The sequence below is a fragment of the Phalangium opilio genome, unplaced genomic scaffold (genome assembly GCF_054372755.1).
Source record: "Phalangium opilio isolate 3A_F unplaced genomic scaffold, DU_Popi_V2 ptg000070l_1, whole genome shotgun sequence".
NCBI lineage: Eukaryota > Metazoa > Arthropoda > Arachnida > Opiliones > Phalangiidae > Phalangium > Phalangium opilio.
In genome coordinates, this window is record NW_028324182.1 from 10,670,965 (window position 1) to 10,690,649 (window position 19,685).

A 19,685-nucleotide genomic window follows, 5' to 3' on the forward strand; every position below is an offset into this window, starting at 1 on the left:
GTAATTTAAACCCCGCTTTCTCAGAGAATACTTACTAGGTCTCAACTTTATTCGAATATTTTGTGGCCGTAAATGTACAGAGTCTTGGTCATCCCCTAAAGAACGGTCCTAAGAAACACTATTACATTTAATAAACCCGAAAAAGCTCAAAACCTTTTTACGCGTTAACTATCAACTTAAACTTGCCATCAAGATGGACATCTCATTAACCGGAAATATAATAGCCGATTGGTTACATGATCGATCCAAATTGGAAATGTGATCGCAACGTGAACCACTATAATCCTATAAATCAAGTCGTATTTGTTTTAATTACAAAATCTCGGAAAATATTATATAGATTTTTATTTGTAATATTCTGGAACAAGGGGCCAATCATCCATCATTAAAATTATTTCGCGTAACCCCTAATCAGTGTTCACGGAATCTTGAGTGATAATCCCCTCGATTTTAGTCTATAGAGTGCTGTCAGTTGTGACGTCAGATCCAAGGTTAAACGTCACGAGTCTGCCCTTAGCAATGGGCGGCCATGACAGTTACCGTTTTTTCTTTATGGGAAAACAGCATGGGTGACGTCACACCGGCGCTTCTGACAGCACTCTATACCCGAATTCTTTCGGAAGCTTAGAAAGTATCTTTATTTTCAATGACATATAAGTGCTTTTTTTGCTAGTCTTCTCGGGTCGTTTCAAGGTCAATGCCAATCACTTACCTGTTGTGGACAGAAAGCGCAATTGGGATCGGCTTGAATACATTTACCGCAGCTTTCCTCAGATCTACATGTATATACTACAGGTCCATCTGAAAATACTCGTTTAAATCGTTGATTGAATAACAGCACGATCATAGGCAACTGCCGTATTTATCGACTATACTTGGATTCCGAAAGGCATACGATGTAGACAAAAAACAAATGCACATGAACAAAATAAACGAGTTCATTTTAAAAATCTTTATTTTGTAATTTTTTTTTCTAAGAGTTATGCGATGAAACTAATACACATTTCATCTAGTTGTTAGTTGAAAACGACTGGGCCGGTTCATTTGGGTAAAATTAACAATTACGTAAGTCCCATATCAAAACTGTAATTTGACAATGTTTAATTGAAAGGAAACGGGCGTTTACAGATAAACGCAATCTGTTTCCTGCCCACAAGTCGCTCATTATTGATTTAATAATTAAAAAACGTCAAACTTCAGCGTAATTAGTTCAAAAAAAAAAACCTTCGAAATTAAAACTAATCCTTTCTTTACTTAATATTAAAAATAAAAGCAATCTGATAACTTTTGTAAATGCCGCAGGAATTCATTTCAGATCAAAAAAAAATTTAGATTACATTCCAGTCGGAGTTTGCTCTATAATCGAATCTAAGTATACGATTTAAATGCATTTGCCAGTAGAGCAAACTAAGAGTGAATCTGAAACGACGCACTTTTAAAAACAAGATGTTCAAGACGAGAATGAACTTTTGCTTTGATCAAAAAACGTATGGCTTTTTAAGTTTTCTTTTTTTTTGTTTTGTAAATTGGCACAGCTTTAGCATAAATATATTTTGTTTGCGGTAAAAATAACACAAACACATTAACCACTTTGTTGAATATTTTGGAGGGAAGCGTTATAAAAAGAGTTTTTTACTTTTCCGCCAATCAGTTTTGGTTGGCAAAATTATTAAAGTGACTAACTTGGCTGGCTGGTTAAAAAATTTAGCCAAGGCCTATTACCTTAAAATTTGCATTGCGTCTGACGTAAAAATTAAGGCCACGCCTATTTTTTTTCATTAAAAGTTTAACAATTTAACAAGGCATTTTAAAGTCCTCAAAATATATGGGACGCGATTTCTTCCACGAAAAACTTTAATTATAAAGCGTTAAGTCACGTTATTTTTTTCATTTTTTTAAATTTAAATACATATAAAATTTATGTACATTTCTATTAAAATCTTTTTAACTAACACTAACCCTTTATCTCTACGAATTCGAAGAAATAAATTTGTAAAATTACAATATATTTCTACTATAAATATCACTACAGCGGGCGGAAACGTTTTAGCTACCTACTGAATGGACGATCTACTATTTTTTAAATCGGAAGCGCGAAGACGGAAGTGGTTTTTTATCTTTATAAAGTTCACAACACGCAAAAAAAAAAATAACATTTAAAATACAATTCCCTACCTAGTTAACGATAATTAATTAATTAATTAATGATTAGTTAGACTTAAAATTATAATACACGTAGTGGGTAATTAAATGATAAATCATTTCGATCTTTCTGTTGTTTATCGTCACTTACTTGTAGCACCGACGAATTTAGGATATTATTTACAGATGGCGCGCAGGTTAAGGCATTTCTTTATATAAAGATGGGGGTGGTGGATAAGACGCGTTTAATTTTTGCCACCATAAGTAGGGTTTTGAAATACTGAAGTTGCTTGCTTGTAAATTGGATTCTCGCCCTATATAAATATACAAAGCGCAATTTTGTATTAATAACCATAGAAGGCAATAGTGTTTGTACGATATTTTTGGATAAACATTTAACTAAAGGCTCTTTCAGACGATCCAACTTTTTGACTTAGCTTGATGAGTCAACTCGAGTTGAATCAACTAGTTGGATCGTGTGAATAGACGCTGGATGAGTTTAGTCACCAAAAAGTTAGCTAGGAAAAATTGGATGAGTGATCCAATTTTTGCTGACTCAACTTTTTAAGGGCATTTCTCCAGCCAATCAAAATGAATTAAAAAAAAAAGCCTTTTTCGCGGGTTAATTCGTAAGTGCCAAGGTAGGTGGCGCTTAAAAAGTTCCATCTGGCGGTAAAAGTTTAGTCGTGTGAATAGGAAGGATTTATTTCACTTTTCCCTTCAAAAGTTGGGCAAGTTGATACAACTTTTTGACCCATTGAGCTGAGTCAAAAAGTTGGATCGTCTGAAAGGGCCTTAAATCATACAGGGGCGCGAAAGATTTTGCAAACTCACCGTATCCCATTTGGCCATCTGCCTTTCCTTTTCAAATTTGGCAAACTCCCGGCGATCGTGAATGGTAGTTAGCAACTTCCAGATCAGCAATAACGCCAATCCAATAGCAACAATTCCACCAATTACACCCAAGACAATTGCTAAAATATTAATTCCTTCCGGACAATCTATATAGATAATGAAACAAACAAGTTGAAGTTATTTAATTGGCCATATGTCTAATCAGCGCCACTAGCGGATGGTCTGAAAACTACTCCCATAGAGTCTAGGTATATTTAAGCGGGTTTGCAGAATTTCCGTCAGATGGCGCGGCGTTCGAGCCACCTGGCTATGATTCTGCAAACCCGCTTAAATATACCTAGACTCTATGGGAGTAGTTTTCAGACCATCCGCTAGTGGCGCTGATTAGACATATGGCCAATTGACTTGTAATAAACTAAAAAAACCAAGTTAATATTAACGAAAAAAATACTTTATAACAAAGGCTACGCCACCTACCTTTTGTAATTTGGGCGTATATCAATTGCTCATTTTGATCTTCCAACTTGTACTTGAAAATGAATTTACAGTCGTCGCTCTCGTCTCTAAAGATGCAGATTTTTTCATTCTCTTCCTCCTCTGTATTGCAAGTGAAATTTATTTCATACAATTGGAGTTTTTATCAAAACTAAACAAAAATTAGTTAAACTTACGTTCAATTTTTTCGACTCTAATGGGAATGAAGGAACAGTTCTTGCATTGTTCTTCAGTTAGAACACCAGTTTGGAACATTTGACATTGAACACAGTCTTTGTAGAGATCGCATTTTCCAGGGCAAGTCTAAGACAAGTGAGCGAAGTGTTATAAAAAATAAAGTTTAAACGCGTTCAATTAAAATTAATTAAGATATATTTACGGGGCAATCTTCGCAAAAGGTTCCACTGTATCTTTCTTCTTCAGAATCGATACACTTACAGCGACCACACTCGCAAAAACCATGACCACTGCAGATTTTCTATTGAAACAAATAAGAGATTAGTAAATTGATGTAATAATACGCGTCACACCTTTCAACATTAACATTAACAAGTTCGGTAAGAATAGGAACGTACTCCATTGGGTGCAATACAAGTGTCAATCGTATCTTGACAATCGCAAGCCGGTCCTGTCCATCCCTTCTTGCACTTGCAGGTACCACATTCGCAAGTACCATGTTCTTCCCCATTACATATTTTTCCATCAGCACGATCGCAAGAGAAGTTATCGCATTCGCAAAACTGTCCACTAATCTTTTCATCAGGATTCTGATTAAAAAAAAATTAATTTACCTTAAAGATTAATAAAAATACGAATTATGTAAAAGCTTACAAGTCTAGTGAAGCATTCGCAAACTCCACAACGACAAACACCGCGATCCGAACAAGGTTTCGTGCTATTTCCATAATAACACTGAGCTTCATCAATAGCTTGATTGGTGTCCTTAGAATCGCATTCGCATTCCCGTCCGTATCTATTGTTATAACAGGTACAAACTCCGCATTCATAAGTACCATTACCAGATGAACATTTATCGCTGTTGGGTATTTCGTTCCATGATTTTTCGCACTCGCATTCGCAGATCATCTTCAAGTCGATAATCAGGGCTTCGTTTAATCCCACGGGATAAATCTGAATTGTTTGGTTCCATAATTTGGGGTCTTTGGGGCAGGAAGTCACTTCAATTTGAGCTTCAAAGGTAACGTTAGTTCCAACTTTTAAACCCTTGCAAACGTTTCTCTTTTCCCTTTTTCCACTAAAGAAAAAAACCCACAATTTAATCCAGTTTGTTAACATTTAAATTAAAAAAGACAAAGAAACATACTCTAAACAAGTCGAGTAGTAGCTTATTTTGACGTCGCTAGTAGCGTTATCTCTCAATTCCACACCAGAGGTAATTCTCTATTGTAAAGAATAGTTTTATAAAGAAGATGAACGCTTAAAACCCATTGCAATACAATTTAGCAATTATAATAATAAATTGTAAGCCTCTTCCTCTGTATTAGAAGATCAACGAGGCGCCTAAGCAATCGTTTTACATCCTCAATACTAAGCATTGAATTCGAAAAATATTTCGCTAAATAGTAAATACTCTATGAAAAACATTTATATTCATAATTATTTTCTGAAAATATTTTTTCCCACTTAAATAGTACTTAAACCAAAAAATTATAAAATCCTAAATTGTAAGCCTTGGTCAAGAATCTCGTGGCGTTTTCCGCGGGAAAAATATAATCACGTGATCGGCCGCCATTTATGGAGATCGGGCCAGAAATAAGCACTCAGGACCAGACTTAGAAATAGCACACGTCCACTGGTCCAAAACCAGTTTATTAATTGCTTGGACTAGTTTTTTAATTCAAAAAGTGGGGGTTACTGGTCCTCGGGACCAGTTTATTAATTGCAAATCTATAGGAGAACAAAGGCTAGGACCACTCCGGAGACCAGTTTATTATTTAGGACACTAGGGGGGTCACTGGTCCCAAGGACTAGTTTAAAAATGATCCTTATTTCTAAGTCTGCTCAGGACACTGGACATTTTTTAAATGTCCCAAAATGTTTTTAAAAACTAAGGAGGTCACTGGAAATTTTGACAATGAAGATGGGACACTATTTTTGCACACTCCAGTGTACTGTCCTATAGGTTTTCTATACAAACGGTGGGGGGGGGGTGGAGAAATCACTGCGCACATGTCCTATAAGAAATGTTTATTTCCGGCCCTGATTGGAGAGAGGGATTTTGTTTTGGCATAGCCAACTCGATCACGCCATGACAATGAGCGAGTGGTTCCAGGTTTAGAAATTGGTTTCCAATTTAATTAAATAGTATTGAAACAAAAATTAACATTCTGTGTCTGAAAACAATGAACAGTAGCCAATGACAATGGCAGCATTGCACCCCCCTCCCCCCCCTGAAAATTCTAAATATGGCAACCTTCGTACAGGGCTGGAAATAAGAAAGATTTATCCGGTGTGCTTATTTCCAGCCCTGCCACCCTAGCGGCGCTGCGGCGCGCTCTTCCATAGGAAAAGGACTGCTCACAATCAAAGGCTTATCACAATCGTTTTACATCTTAACTATTAATCAATAAATACTAAAAATATACCTCTAATTATATAATAAAAGCATTTACGTTTATTTTCCACAAATATTTCTTTGTAATTTCAAGTATACGACCCCAAACACGCAAAAATAGACAATGTAGTAAAGGTTTTCTTACATCATACTGTTCTTTGACTAAATCCACAACATTAGAGGAGTCATTTTCCAATTTCCCGGTACTAGATCCCTCTAATTGTCCACTCAATTGTTCATAAATGTTCAGTTGATTCGCGGTAATGGCGAAAATAACTATGACCTTGTGATCTTGAATCTTTTGATTTAACTGACTAAGAGACGGATAATCCTGATGAATACTTTCCGTGTAATAACCCTCTTGATTTAAATGACATCTTCCATCATTAGGCTTAACAATTCCTCCCAACTAAAAGATAAAAAATAAAATAAAGAACATTATTTTATCTTTCAAGGAAAAAAACTGCAAAAAATAAAAAATTAAAAGATAAATAAATTTAAAAGTACTTTTCCATCTCCGGCATAATGAAACCCACTGTCAGATGAAAATACCAACATTTTCCTTGATTTTTCCCTCCAACCAATTTCTTCCTGCAATAGCAATAAGGAAAAACTAAATATAATCAGAAGTATATAATACTTCTCTTCGAGAGAAGTGTACAAGCACAAAGGGGGGTAAGTGTAACGTCACTCTTCCCAACATCGGAACATTTAGAGCAAGGTTACTAAACCGAATCACATACGCGATAAATAGTTCCCTCATCATTACTCTATTAGCGATTAAATATTTGGCAAGACGCATGCGCTTGTGCATTTTGTCCCACGTCAAGACAATCAAGGTTTGTGGGATGATTGCTGGGCATTTAGTGCCAAACAACTATTGAAGTCACCTTACGGTGCGATGCCCATTTGAACTTAGTTTGATGAGAGGGAAAGCAAACTAAAAGGGTGAGCCTGGGAAGAATGACGTTACATAACTAAAGCATTAAGAGGATACAGAGTGTCATCCTTCTTCTATTATCCCCTTCTGATATAATTTATATTATCATGAATTAAATAGATATATTTGAGTTATTTCAGAATTACTTGGCAAACAATAGCTTGCATAATAGCGTCAAATCCTCCTTCGGGTGCATCTAAATTTCCAGATACTTTAGCATCCTTGACCTTGGTGGCAAATTTCTTGGTATTCAAATCCAAGGGCATTTGGTTGAAGAATCCGTAAGGAGCGGCACATCCAGTGCAAGGCTCTATCAACCTACGTTACCGTGAAAATTTTAGTTTAATTCTTAAAATTTCAAGATTATAAACTTACTTTTGAGGTACAGTGCTGACATAAGGCATGACAGTCTTGTCAACAAATGACCCAAAGCCAAGTTTAAAGTCAGATGTGATATTTTGCATTTTTTCCGCTAAAAGATCACCTAACAGGGCAAGTTTATCTTTATCATCTTCCATGGATTTTGACAAGTCCATCAAGTAATATAAATCAACAGGATAATCTTCAGCTTGACGGAAGTCCACTGTCAGTTGGAATGGCATATCTTTTCACAGAAGAAAGAAAGGTAAAAAACAAAGCTCAACAACCTTTTAAATTAATTTAATTTAATTTAATTAACTTACTTGGTTTAAGTTTAAGTTGAATTCTTTGAGGTTTGATTTGTACAGCATTTTCCTTAGTCCCCTTATTACTGAGTTCTTTATCCTGTTAAGAATAAACGTTAAAAATAATTCATAATAGAATAAAATAAATAGATCAAGAGAGAATAATTTTTAAAAATAATTCATAATAGAATAGAATAAATAGATCAAGAGAGAATAAATTTTAAAAATAATTCATAATAGAATAAAATAAATAGATCAAGAGAGAATAATTTTTAAAAATAATTCATAATAGAATGAAATAAATAGATCAAGAGAGAATAATTTTTAAAAATAATTCATAATAGAATAAATAGATCAAGAGAGAATAATTTTTAAAAATAATTCATAATAGAATAAATAGATCAAGAGAGAATAATTTTTAAAAATAATTCATAATAGAATAAAATAAATAGATCAAGAGAGAATAATTTTTAAAAATAATTCATAATAGAATAAAATAATAGATCAAGAGAGAATAATTTTTAAAAATAATTCATAATAGAATGAAATAAATAGATCAAGAGAGAGAATAAATTTTAAAAATAATTCATAATAGAATAAAATAAATAGATCAAGAGACAAGAGAGAATAAATTTTAAAAATAATTCATAATAGAATAAAATAAATAGATTAAGAGACAAGAGAGAATAAATTTTAAAAATAATTCATAATAGAATAAAATAAATAGATCAAGAATAAGATACTCACAATTGACTTATGAAATTCACTCTGAGGAAAGATAACACTGGACTTGTTGCATTTTTTAGCAATGTTACTAATGAAATCACACCTTCTACTTCCATCTAGAGTAAAATCCTAAGTAATGATAAAGAATTATAATTATTTTGATAATGATTATGCCTTTTAGATTATAATTATTAATTTTCTTACATCTTCACTACACCAAGCACAATCAGAAGCTGCAGTAATACATTGTCCACAGGTTTCTTTGGTTATGCAAGGGTTACTAGTTTGTTTTTCTGAAACTGTTGAGGGGATATTTCTTAATTACACCATAAACTAATATAATTAATTAATTAATTAATTAATTAATTATACTAATTAAAGAATCTTAACTTACATTGGCATGTGGCAAGTAAGCCCAGTAAAATTAATGTGAAACAAGTGACTATATAGCTTGCCATTTTTTATATTTGTATTAAATTAAATAAGGCAACCTAAAGAATTTTATAAACAAGGTAATTAACACAAATTAACTTAAGATAATCAATCCACTTTGGACTGGAGTGGAGTTTGGAACCATTAGAAAACTACAGCAGAAGTTATTTAGTGATAAAGAGTTTTGGGTACTAAGAGAAGAAAACTAGAGCTGAACTGTAGGTTTTTATGAATATTCATAGTTTAATTTAATTATCTATATGTTAAAAATAGCAATTGGGTTTGTTTTAATTGTAAAATTGCCTACAGATGGTCCGAAACATTAATTAGTACCCCCATAACCCTTCCCATCCCCTCCCCTCAGAGGCCATGGCATCGTTTATAGAAAATGATTAAAACCAAAGGCCTTGGCCATCTTTAAAATTTATTATTATAATTAAATGTTCAAATCTTACCGTTGAGAATTCTTCAAATACCGTAATACCGAACGATAAAACTAGAGTGACTATAACATTTAAATATATTTAAATAAAGATTAAAAGTTGCAATTTCCTTTCCTAATCTAAAACACAGTCCCGGCCCAGCCCATACTCGTTTCACAAAAGAAACAACTGTTTCTCTCCTTGTCCAATTACGGACTTCTTTAAAGACTTTACGTCACCGGAAATAATGACGTCACTTCATTAAAATATCAAGCTTTCTTGACAGTGTCATAGAACCTAGAGATGCCGCTTTATTGCAAGTTCTTCCTGGAATAGAGAATATTGGCAGGATACTTGTTAATAGATAAGGATAACACCAAAGATTGGCTGCCGGTGACATGTGAAGTGTTCGACCTCTCTAATAGAAGGGGCTAGAAATAAAGGGGAAAGCAAGCGTGTGTCACATTACCTTACTTACGCGTGGGGGTTTCCCCGCCTTTTCGAAGGAAATGGGGGTCGAAAAACATTGAATTTGGTACTGGTTGGAGAAAAGAAGTGAGATGGAGTGGTAAGAAATTGTCTATAACGTAGCCCATGATCTCGACAAGTCAGAAACGAAGTCCCCCAGCTAGCTTCTATTTTTAAATGGCTCTACGCGGCAGTGCGAGCCTGCGATGTACACTTTCATTGTCTCACATGGCCCAGACGGCGGAGCACGAACATTACTACTCCACATCACCTCTCTCCTCCAAGATCTGAGTCTCTCACGCTTACGGCGTGTACTGTATATACACATACCGGCTTTTCGAGCCTTATGATATTGTGTCGACTACATAAAATTTGGTACGAGGGGAAAAATTATAATCGTTTAGGTAATTATCTGGCCTTGATTAGATCAAGGGATAAAATAAACTTTAGAATATTTCTGGTTTTGACTACAAGGAGGAAACAGACCCAAAAAATGGAGACGCCATCAGCGGCTTATATACCAGAAATTGTTCATTCAAGGGTAGTGTACAAATACCAACCATTTTCCCGCCATTTCTTGACGTGAACCCAGTAGAATAAGCTTCCGTATTTTTCACACGCAACTTACCAATATTAATTAATTTAATTTAGGAAATGGAGATTTCGCCAACAGAAACTGCCTTTGAAACCCCAATAGGCTCAATTGCAGCCAAAGTTTGGGGTCCCGAAGATGGTCGACCCGTCATAGCCATGCATGGTTGGCAAGACAACGCTGGAACATTTGACAACTTGATTCCTTTGTTGACTGGAGACTTAAGAATCGTCGCTTTTGATTTCTTGGGTCACGGTTTATCCTCTCACAAACCACCCGGTGAAACATACAGGGTCCTGGATCATTGCCAAGAACTACAGTACGTAGTCAGACAATTAAACTGGAAGAGATATACCATCTTGGCTCACAGTATGGGGGCATGCGTTGGTTTATTGTACGCGTCAATGTATCCGGAAGAAGTTGTACAATTTGTTTCATTAGACCTTTTAAAACCACCAACGGGACCCTTATCCCAACTGAGAAACCAAACAAGACGCCTGTTTGACATAAGAATGGATTTGGAAGAGAAGATTAAATTAAGCCCACCATCTTACCCTGAGGAAGAAGCCTTGCATAGAATGGTTCAAGGATCAATGGGTTCCATTGATGAAAAGGCTGCGGCTGTTCTGATGAAAAGAGGGGTTAAATGCGTAGATGATGAGAAAAATGTTGTTTACACACGTGATTTGAGATTGAGATGTTCATTTTTACCCAAAATTGATTATGATTCTTACAAAGCTTACGCCATTCATTTAAAAATTGAGCTGTTAGTAATAAAAGCACGAAACAGCCATATTCAAGATCCCCCTCACATAGTTGAGGAATTGAAGAATTTATACAATGAAAGCTGCACGTTCTTCCAATGTATCGATGTTCCAGGCACCCATCACGTTCATTTAAACAACCCTGATGTAGTTGCTTCTCATATTAATACTTTCCTAGCTAGACCCCCACCCAATAACGAATCTAAACTATAAGAAATTTAAATTATTAAACTTTAACTACTTAAAAATGTATCTGAATTTTTCCTTCTTCCCGATGACGTGATGGCCAAAGTAAACTTGTTTAAGCCACAACACAAATAAAATGAATGTACCAACAAATAAATATCAAGCGAATGTTTCTTTCTAAGAATCTTTTGAATATACTTGATACTTACTATTCCATATATCGGTAGTCGGTACTTGTGTGGGAATCAATTTTAAAATATATTAATTAAATTGAAGTATTGTTTTCTCTATTGTTAAAAATATTATTCAAAACTGTATAACGATGACTGAATAATAAACATCTTTTTTTAATTATCACAGTTAAAAGAACTGGATATAATTATATACAGAACTAGCTGTTACCCGCGGCGTCGCTCGCGTATAATAAGAACTTCCATCAAAATGATACAAAGAATGGGCAGATTTTACTGATGACCAATTTTTTTGTAGCACCCTAGGAGCAAAGGCACTCGGCGTTGCCCGTCAGCCCGTCGGAACATTTTTTATTACTTTTCACGCGGACATTATTCCATAAAGAAGGGTTTTTAAATTTCTGGCCGCCATTTTAAAAGATGGCAAAAAATCGAGCCCAAAAGAGCATTCAGCCCGTCTATAGGTTAAAGGAAAGCAGTGTACTAAATCTATGCGAAATCGGTTGAAACGCGCGGACGTTGTTGCAGAGAAAAGAATTTTTACATTTCTGGGCGCCATTTTTTAAGATGGCGGCGGATTGGAAAAATCTTTCTTAGTACGCGCCTACTACTTACGAGTAACGTTCCTGTAAATTTTCAGCCTTCTAGGGCAAGCGGTTTGGGCTGGGCGTTGATTATCAGTCAGTCAGTCAGGACTTTGATTTATATAGATATAGATTTGTATTGCACAGATTTTTTTCTGAGATTACAGTATATTTAATTTACATAGGAAGTTGGGAATTAAAAAATAATTATCGAAACAATTTGGCATAAAAAAATACAATTATAACAACACATTAACTTGATTGAAAAATCATCTGGCAGCTTCAACATCTGGGTTATTAATACTATTTCTGTCAAAACCGGGTTGTTCTTGAGGAACCGGTTCTTCTTCGGCAATTGGTTCTTCATCATTCATGATCGGTTGAATCTGATCAACGGGAGCATCAGGATTTATCCATCCCTTTTTAATTAGGAATGGTCGTATAAAGACGTCATTGTAAAGACACATTCCAACCATAAGAACGAGAAAACCAATCAGTTGCAAGTAACTGAATTTTTGCCATTGGACGGCCATGGAAAATAACCAGATGACAAGTGTTCTGACACTGTCCAGAACCATTCTCGTTGTGGCGCTTAATTCTTTTGTTACACTGATTCCAGCAAAGTTAAAGAAGGCAATGCTTACAACAGTTCCTGGAAATGATTGAAGTTCAATTGATGAGTTTAGTTAGTTCAGAAGTATATAATACTTCTCTTCGAGAGAAGTGTACCACAAAGCTGGGTGAGTGTAACGTCACTCTTCCCAACATCGGAACACTTAGAGCAAGGTTACTAAACCGAATCACATACACGATAAATAGTTCCCTCATCATTACTCTATTAGCGTTTAAATATTTAGCAAGACGCGCTTGCGCATTTTGTCCCACGTCAAGACGAGGTTTGTGGGATGATTGCTGGGGATGTAGTGCCAAACAACTATTGAATTCACCTTACGGTGCGATGCCCATTTGTAGTTTGATGAGCGGGAAAGCAAACTAAAAGGGGGAGCCTGGGAAGAATGACGTTACATAACTAAAGCATTAAGAGGATACAGAGTGTCATCCTTCTTCTATTATCCCCTTCTGGTTAGTTTTAAAGAGTTGTTTGTTTACCAATAACGCCAAGTTGAACCTGCCAGCTGTTATAAATTTGATACAAAGCGTCAATTGGATCTTCCATGCAGGAATTTGGATTGTCAAAGAAACGATTTCCAGTTGGAATATAGTTCATGGGAACTAACAGTAGGAGCAATGTTACAAAGCCAAATAGACCTGAAAAAGAACGAAATTACGTTATTGAAAAGCTCCTTTCATTGTTTGACTCTTTAAGTACCTTCCCATCCAACAGCTTGTAATGGTGGAACATCTTTAGATGACACAAATTTTTCTTCAATTACCATTTGTGTCGCGGTAATGATTTGACCCAAAACAATAAGTAAATCACCTGAATTAAAATGTTACGTTATATATCATAAATATAACTGATGTTAAATTAAACCCCGAATTAAGTTATACCGGTTATTAAACTGTTTATTCCTTTGATACTTTCATCACTACTACTGAAAACAATATCGGACACACCGACAACTAAGAGTCCGGCAATTATGAATAAAATCCCAAACCATTCGTATTTTTTTAAGACGCGATTTAAAAATGCCACTGATAAAAGCCCAGTGAAAACAATGACGGAACCTAAAAATTAAATTTGATTTCTGCATAAATATTCAAAGAATTTATGCCAATTAGCCTTATTCCTGATCAGCGCCATCTACCCATAGCGGTGACTTTGAGAACTACTGTAAGCGGCAAGCCAATCAGATGTCGCTAAAATCTGGTGACGTCATTTTTGGTAAGACCCTGAGAGTGCCAGTCAGTGACGTCACCAGATTTTAGCGACATCTGATTGGCTTGCCGCTTACAGTAGTTCTCAAAGTCGCCGCTATGGGTAGATGGCGCTGATCAGGAATAAGGCTAATTCGCGCGTCTTTTCATTTACCTCTCAACATCTGAAAACTGGAAGCATAGGTTAAGTTCAAACCAACGTACATAATAGAAGTTCCCAACAAATCGCACATTGCTGGTGCGAGAAATATGAAGGGGGAGAAATTTTGACTGCCCTTTATTCCAGTTGCACATTCTGCATTGGGGTCAATTGCTCGTTTTCTCTTGTACAATGAGAACATGAGTTTAAAGGCAAACAAGCAAAATAGTTCGCCCATAAACATTCCAACTGCCTATTTAAAACTTATTAATTAAATCTTAAATTAATTGCGTAAAATATTAATTATACCTGGACAAAGGGGTGATTAAACGGTCTCTCTCCTAGTGATTTGTCTCTCCCCACTGCTTTTGCTTTATCAGCGAACCTAAATATGCCACGAATTAATTAAAATTAGAATCAACATTAATGTTAATTTTAAGTAATAACAATCAACGAAATTAATTTTTAAGCAGTTACAATTAATGAACAAAATTAATTTTTAAGCAGTTACAATTAATGAACGAAATTAATTTTTAAGCAGTTACAATTAATGAACGAAATTAATTTTTAAGCAGTTACAATTAATGAACGAAATTAATTTTTAAGCAGTTACAATTAATGAACGAAATTAATTTTTAAGCAGTTACAATTAATGAACGAAATTAATTTTTAAGCAGTTACAATTAATGAACGAAATTAATTTTTAAGCAGTTACAATTAATGAACGAAATTAATTTTTAAGCAGTTACAATTAATGAACGAAATTAATTTTTAAGCAATTACAATGAACTAAATTAATTTTAACTAATTACAATGAACGAAATTAATTTTAACTAATTACAATGAACGAAATTAATTTTAACTAATTACAATGAACGAAATTAATTTTAACTAATTACAATAAACGAAATTAATTTTAACTAATTACAATGAATGAAATTAATTTTTAAGAAATTACAATAAACGAAATTAATTTTAAGCAATTACAATCAACAAAATTAATATTAAGTAATTACTTAGTTGCGATGGTATTAATTGATCCTGTGACTACCATCATTAAAGCCAAAAATATCTGATACTTCGACCAAGCCATTTTGTAATGAAGTAATGTCGATGTCTACTCTACTGGTATGGTATTGTTACTGAGGAAACACCCCCTTAGATGTGATGACCTAGAATTGGGTAAAAATTGTTTTCAAAAGAAGCTGATTCTTTTCAATCGTGAAAATGAATCATCTTTACTCACTGTCAGTGAATAATAAAATGTGTCACTTCACTTACCAGAAAAACAAAGAAATTAATTTATGAAAATTTTCTTTGGTAAATCGGGTTAACATACTACACTACACGATCATTACAAAGGCTTCCACTAAAGGGAGGAGGACAATAAACCCGTGAAGATTTATCACTAAAAATGCACTTTAATCGCTATCATGAGTTTGATTGAAGTGATAAAATTTCATCATGACAAAACTAGTGACAACTGACAAAGGAAAGTTACACGCCAAGGCCCAAAATTGACGTTTTTGAACAAAGAACAACATAAACACAAAGATTGCCTGTCACCATGGAGCAATATTTACGGAGACCTAGTTCCAATGTAATGCACTTTTACGGAACCTTAAGTTCTCACTCCGATATAACTACTCCATGGAAAACAACATATTACAACTAACATTGAAAACGTAAACAAATAGTAGGAGGAGCACCGATAATAAACTCAGCCAATCGGGAGTAGTCGTACATTCTACAAGAAGACCACAACGGTCTTCGCTTCCGCCATTTTGAGGGTATTAGGGTGGAGCCATTTTTAAACCGGAATTTCTCTGTCTTCCCCTCATCGAAATCAGGTTTCGTAGCTCCTCCCCTCACAGTAGCTTTCTATTAAAGAAAAATTTGACCCCCCCCCCTCTCTGGAAAGGATAGACCACGCCCGGCCCCGTACACGACACGTACGTTTGTCAAAAAATCAACATTCGTTTTGTATGATCTTTGTCATTCCTTTCAATGGAGGTTAGTGTTTAGTTTTGAAGATTTTTATGACGTGACGAGTTGAAAAGCATTAAAATGCTTGACTTCGCAATATTCGCCATAACATTCGTTGTCTTTCTAATTCTGCTAGTGTTCTATTTATACCCTGTAAGTTAATTAACTAAACTTCATAATAAAAATTAAGATAAACCATTGCCGCCTCTATTGTACCGCCTCTATATTGTGTACCGCCTCTATACAATATAGAGGCGGCAATGGAATGATAAACTCGTAATTTGGTACAAATTATCATTATTATTATTGAAAGGGCTCCAGAAAACAGACAACTATTCCTGGTTTGGATCCATCAGATTCCAAGTATAACCAAAGCTAATTTTAATTAAAATTAATTGATAAATCATTAAATCAGATCTCATAATCTCTCGCTAGAGATGGAAACATTTCAGATATCCTTCAAGCTGGTAGCTTTCCGGAATTTTTGATTAATTTACATGAACAATACGGAGACATTGCTTCATTTTGGATGGGAATGCAGTTAGTCGTTAGCATTGCTTCTCCAAAATTGTTTCAACAACAATCTCACGTATTTGATAAACCTGGTAAAATCACGTGTTGTTGTCGGCCAAAAGAACCACTTTTTTTTACTTCAAATTAAAAATTTGACAGCTGAGCTCTACGCATTATATCGACCCCTTGTTGGAGAGAATAGTATCATGTACCTAAATGGAGCTGAAGGTAGAAAGAAACGAGAGATTTGGGACCAGTTTTTCAGTCACAGTCAATGTGATAAATTAGTGCCTCATCTTGAAAAAGTACTTGTTACAAAAGGAAAGGACACACGTACTTGTTATGCAAAAATTCCTAACACATTTTCGAAAAATAGTTAATCAAGGAATTGGTTGAGAAATGGCTGTCTTTACCCACTGATCAACATGTCCCAGTTTTTCAGTATATGGCAGCCTTAACCATGAAAGTTGCAACTCAACTGGCACTTGGAGATTTAATTCAGGATAAATCCATATTGGAATTTAACAAAAATTTTGAAATTGTAATTAACAGAAATTTCTACAGTAATCTCCTCTGTTCATTATTGAATTGAAAATTATTGTTTTCTGGACAGTGCTGGACTGAACTTGAAGCCAGAGTCGCTGGTCAAATTCCAGAACCCAATAGTCCAAGAGAAAATAGACTTAAAGAGGGTAACTATAGACAGGGGGTGTAGTTTAATATGGCCCCTCCCCTTTCCACCAAAATGGCGGCAAACTTCTGATTGGCTAAGCAGAAGCATGACTTTCAATGGGGGATAATTCCACCCCTTTGCCTAACTTGAAGCCAGAGTCGCTGGTCAAATTCCAGAACCCAATAGTCCAAGAGAAAATAGACTTAAAGAGGGTAACTATAGACAGGGGGTGTAGTTTAATATGGCCCCTCCCCTTTCCACCAAAATGGCGGCAAACTTCTGATTGGCTAAGCAGAAGCATGACTTTCAATGGGGGATAATTCCACCCCTTTGCCTAACTTGAAGCCAGAGTCGCTGGTCAAATTCCAGAACCCAATAGTCCAAGAGAAAATAGACTTAAAGAGGGTAACTATAGAGGCGGTGTAGTTTAATATGGCCCCTCCCCTTTCCACCAAAATGGCGGCAAACTTCTGATTGGCTAAGCAGAAGCATGACGTTCAATGGAGGATATTTTCACCACTATGTTCACACCCTATGACCTTGCGCCTTTCATCGTTGCAATAAATAACTGATATTTTATCACTTAGGTGTGACTGAACTACAGAAATTTGTTAAAAACGCCATTAAACAGTCAAAGACCAACAAAAACCAATCCTCAAACACATTCATTGCAACCATGATTAATGCAGGATTAACTGAAAATGAACTTGTAGATAATGTGCTAACTTTCATTGTTAAGTTTTACAGCATGGCTTCTGGTTGGTATATCATCACTTCCCAACTTTGAAAGTCATTAATGTTGGTTGAAAATTTCAGCTTTAACTTGGTCACTATACTTTGTATCAAGTCACGAGGACGTACAACAGAAGCTTTACAAGGAATTAACTTCGAAAAAAAATGATGATGAACCAGTTTCAATTGAAAGCTTAACAAATCTCAAATACTTAAAATGTGTTGTAGACGAGAGTTTGAGAGTTGCAGCTATTGAACCCTGGACTGCTAGATATCAAGATTTGGATGTTGAAATTGGGAAACACATTATTCCTAAAAAAGTATTAAGTTTTAATTGCATCATCAACACAATTAAAGTATTAATATACTTTTTAAATTTTTAAGACTCCCATTGTTCAAGCTCTTCAAGTTGTTCAACAGAATGAAGAGAACTGGAGTATTCCCAAAAAGTACTAATATTTTTAGTACTTTTTAAAGGGAGGGTGAAGTAGAAAATCAAGTGATTTTTTTATCGATTCTACTACTAATTATAAGACCAGTCTGCATAGTGAAACATTCAGGAAATATGATATCTCCGAATGATTTAAAAATTCAAATTAAGTTCAGATTTTAAGGATAATTTTAAACAAGGACTGCCGACCAATCGCGTAACGCCCTGCCTTTTTGTTAACAAAATTCTCCTGGCCTAAAGAAATTTATCACGAGATTTGATAAAATTCGCGCGCTACGTGATAATCGTGGCGCGAGACATGGAACGTGCCACGAGAATTTTGTTAACAAAAAGGCAGGGCGTTACGTGATTGGTCGGCAGTCCTTGTTTAAAATTATCCATAAAATCTGAACCTAATTTGAATTTTAAAATCATTCGGAAGTATTTCCTGAATGTTCCACTATGAACACTGGTCTTATAATTAGTAGAGGAATCGATAAAAAATCACTTGATTTTCTACTTCACCCTCCCTTTAAGTAAAATATGTTCTAGAACCTTCTTTCCATTTCAGTTTTGATCCAGAAAGATTTCAAGGTGGAAAATCGTTGGATTTAACTGCATATAATCCTTATGGATTTGCAGGAAAAAGACAATGTCCCGCTAAACCATTTGCAAACTTCCATATGGCAATAATCATCAAAGAAATATGTTCCTCTTTTAAACTAAATTTTGTCAAAGGTCAAGTAGTCATTCCTAAATATAGAATGTGTACTAGAACTGAAGATGAAGTATGGTTGACTCTTAAAAAGAGATGAACTACGATGAAATGAATTTGTTTCCACTTCTAAATAAATATCTGCCATTGTTTCGTTTTTTGTATCCTAATTTTTAAAAATAAAGAACTTGGGTCTTTTTTTTCATAGAAAATTGACGTCTTTTTTAAAGCTTTACAATCATTGAATTTAATTAATTAATCAGACTAAATTAATTGTTATTAATTATATATATATATATTCTTTTATAAAAGTAATGCCAGTAACATTTATTATCACAACTAGTAGTAGTTTTAAGTTTAAACATAAAATATGCTAATTTAAGGTGGAATTCATAAACGTCGGACGCAACGCAATTTAGTACAGGCAAAGGCAGGACGTCGTGCGCTAAAGACGGAAGTTTGCGCACGACGCCCTGCCTTTGCCTGTACTAAATTGCGTTGCGTCCGACGTTTATGAATTCCACCTTTAATCAGGGGAAGCTATTAGCTAATTATATCAGATCATAAGGCACTCCTCTATTAATTAAACCTAAATTAAAAAGTACAATAAATTTAAATTAA

At 34.8% G+C, this 19,685-nt stretch overlaps 4 protein-coding genes and 1 long non-coding RNA gene across 6 annotated transcripts; 2 read left to right on the forward strand and 3 right to left on the reverse strand.

Moving 5' to 3' along the window:
• Nucleotides 1–136: 136 nt before the first annotated feature.
• LOC149661575 (uncharacterized) lies at nt 137–942 on the reverse strand. Its single transcript, XR_016368954.1, has 3 exons — nt 876–942; nt 713–801; nt 137–285 (listed from the first exon to the last, which is right to left on the reverse strand). It is a non-coding gene; the product is annotated as an uncharacterized LOC149661575 (long non-coding RNA).
• Nucleotides 938–9,545, reverse strand: mys (position-specific antigen beta subunit myospheroid). Its single transcript, XM_089843132.1, has 17 exons — nt 9,286–9,545; nt 8,793–8,889; nt 8,603–8,697; nt 8,420–8,527; nt 7,691–7,772; nt 7,383–7,611; nt 7,154–7,325; nt 6,575–6,658; nt 6,213–6,476; nt 4,817–4,893; nt 4,324–4,747; nt 4,068–4,259; nt 3,872–3,970; nt 3,669–3,795; nt 3,475–3,594; nt 2,977–3,143; nt 938–2,456 (listed from the first exon to the last, which is right to left on the reverse strand). The coding sequence occupies exons 2-17, from the start codon at nt 8,854–8,856 to the stop codon at nt 2,388–2,390; spliced, it is 2,373 nt and encodes a 790-aa protein (XP_089699258.1). The 5' UTR covers nt 8,857–8,889; nt 9,286–9,545; the 3' UTR covers nt 938–2,387.
• A 286-nt stretch (nt 9,546–9,831) lies between these two features.
• Nucleotides 9,832–11,631, forward strand: LOC149661577 (putative serine hydrolase). 2 transcript variants are annotated; one of them, XM_089843170.1, is made up of 3 exons: nt 9,832–10,124; nt 10,195–10,261; nt 10,372–11,631. In XM_089843170.1, the coding sequence occupies exons 2-3, from the start codon at nt 10,214–10,216 to the stop codon at nt 11,287–11,289; spliced, it is 966 nt and encodes a 321-aa protein (XP_089699296.1). In that variant the 5' UTR covers nt 9,832–10,124; nt 10,195–10,213; the 3' UTR covers nt 11,290–11,631. The 2 variants fall into 2 exon arrangements, with proteins under 2 accessions (XP_089699296.1, XP_089699295.1); XM_089843169.1 differs by having other exon boundaries at nt 9,833–10,261.
• Nucleotides 11,632–12,185: 554 nt separating this feature from the next.
• Tango9 (transport and golgi organization 9) lies at nt 12,186–15,452 on the reverse strand. Its single transcript, XM_089843163.1, has 8 exons — nt 15,297–15,452; nt 15,032–15,187; nt 14,325–14,400; nt 14,031–14,268; nt 13,550–13,726; nt 13,368–13,478; nt 13,148–13,306; nt 12,186–12,689 (listed from the first exon to the last, which is right to left on the reverse strand). The coding sequence occupies exons 2-8, from the start codon at nt 15,106–15,108 to the stop codon at nt 12,307–12,309; spliced, it is 1,221 nt and encodes a 406-aa protein (XP_089699289.1). The 5' UTR covers nt 15,109–15,187; nt 15,297–15,452; the 3' UTR covers nt 12,186–12,306.
• A 547-nt stretch (nt 15,453–15,999) lies between these two features.
• LOC149661579 (cytochrome P450 20A1-like) lies at nt 16,000–19,276 on the forward strand. The gene is made up of 10 exons (XM_089843157.1): nt 16,000–16,154; nt 16,315–16,364; nt 16,437–16,606; nt 16,674–16,819; nt 16,891–17,055; nt 17,128–17,206; nt 17,775–17,945; nt 18,004–18,239; nt 18,304–18,368; nt 18,921–19,276. The coding sequence occupies exons 1-10, from the start codon at nt 16,083–16,085 to the stop codon at nt 19,162–19,164; spliced, it is 1,398 nt and encodes a 465-aa protein (XP_089699283.1). The 5' UTR covers nt 16,000–16,082; the 3' UTR covers nt 19,165–19,276.
• The last annotated feature ends 409 nt before the right edge of the window (nt 19,277–19,685 follow it).

Coding starts and splice junctions, on each gene's coding strand:
- mys (XM_089843132.1), bottom strand. CDS start 8,856: ATGGCAAGCTATATAGTCACTTGTTTCACATTAATTTTACTGGGCTTA. Junction 3,595..3,668: donor TAGAGTCGAAAAAATTGAAC/GTAAGTTTAACT, acceptor CTTGCAATACAG/AGGAGGAAGAGAATGAAAAA. Junction 3,144..3,474: donor ATACGCCCAAATTACAAAAG/GTAGGTGGCGTA, acceptor TTATCTATATAG/ATTGTCCGGAAGGAATTAAT.
- LOC149661577 (XM_089843169.1), top strand. CDS start 10,067: ATGATATTGTGTCGACTACATAAAATTTGGTACGAGGGGAAAAATTAT. Junction 10,262..10,371: donor CAGAAATTGTTCATTCAAGG/GTAGTGTACAAA, acceptor AATTTAATTTAG/GAAATGGAGATTTCGCCAAC.
- Tango9 (XM_089843163.1), bottom strand. CDS start 15,108: ATGGCTTGGTCGAAGTATCAGATATTTTTGGCTTTAATGATGGTAGTC. Junction 14,269..14,324: donor TTAATCACCCCTTTGTCCAG/GTATAATTAATA, acceptor AGTTTTAAATAG/GCAGTTGGAATGTTTATGGG. Junction 13,307..13,367: donor ACAAGCTGTTGGATGGGAAG/GTACTTAAAGAG, acceptor GTTCTTTTTCAG/GTCTATTTGGCTTTGTAACA.
- LOC149661579 (XM_089843157.1), top strand. CDS start 16,083: ATGCTTGACTTCGCAATATTCGCCATAACATTCGTTGTCTTTCTAATT. Junction 16,155..16,314: donor TAGTGTTCTATTTATACCCT/GTAAGTTAATTA, acceptor TATTATTGAAAG/GGCTCCAGAAAACAGACAAC. Junction 17,056..17,127: donor TTAACAAAAATTTTGAAATT/GTAATTAACAGA, acceptor TTTTCTGGACAG/TGCTGGACTGAACTTGAAGC.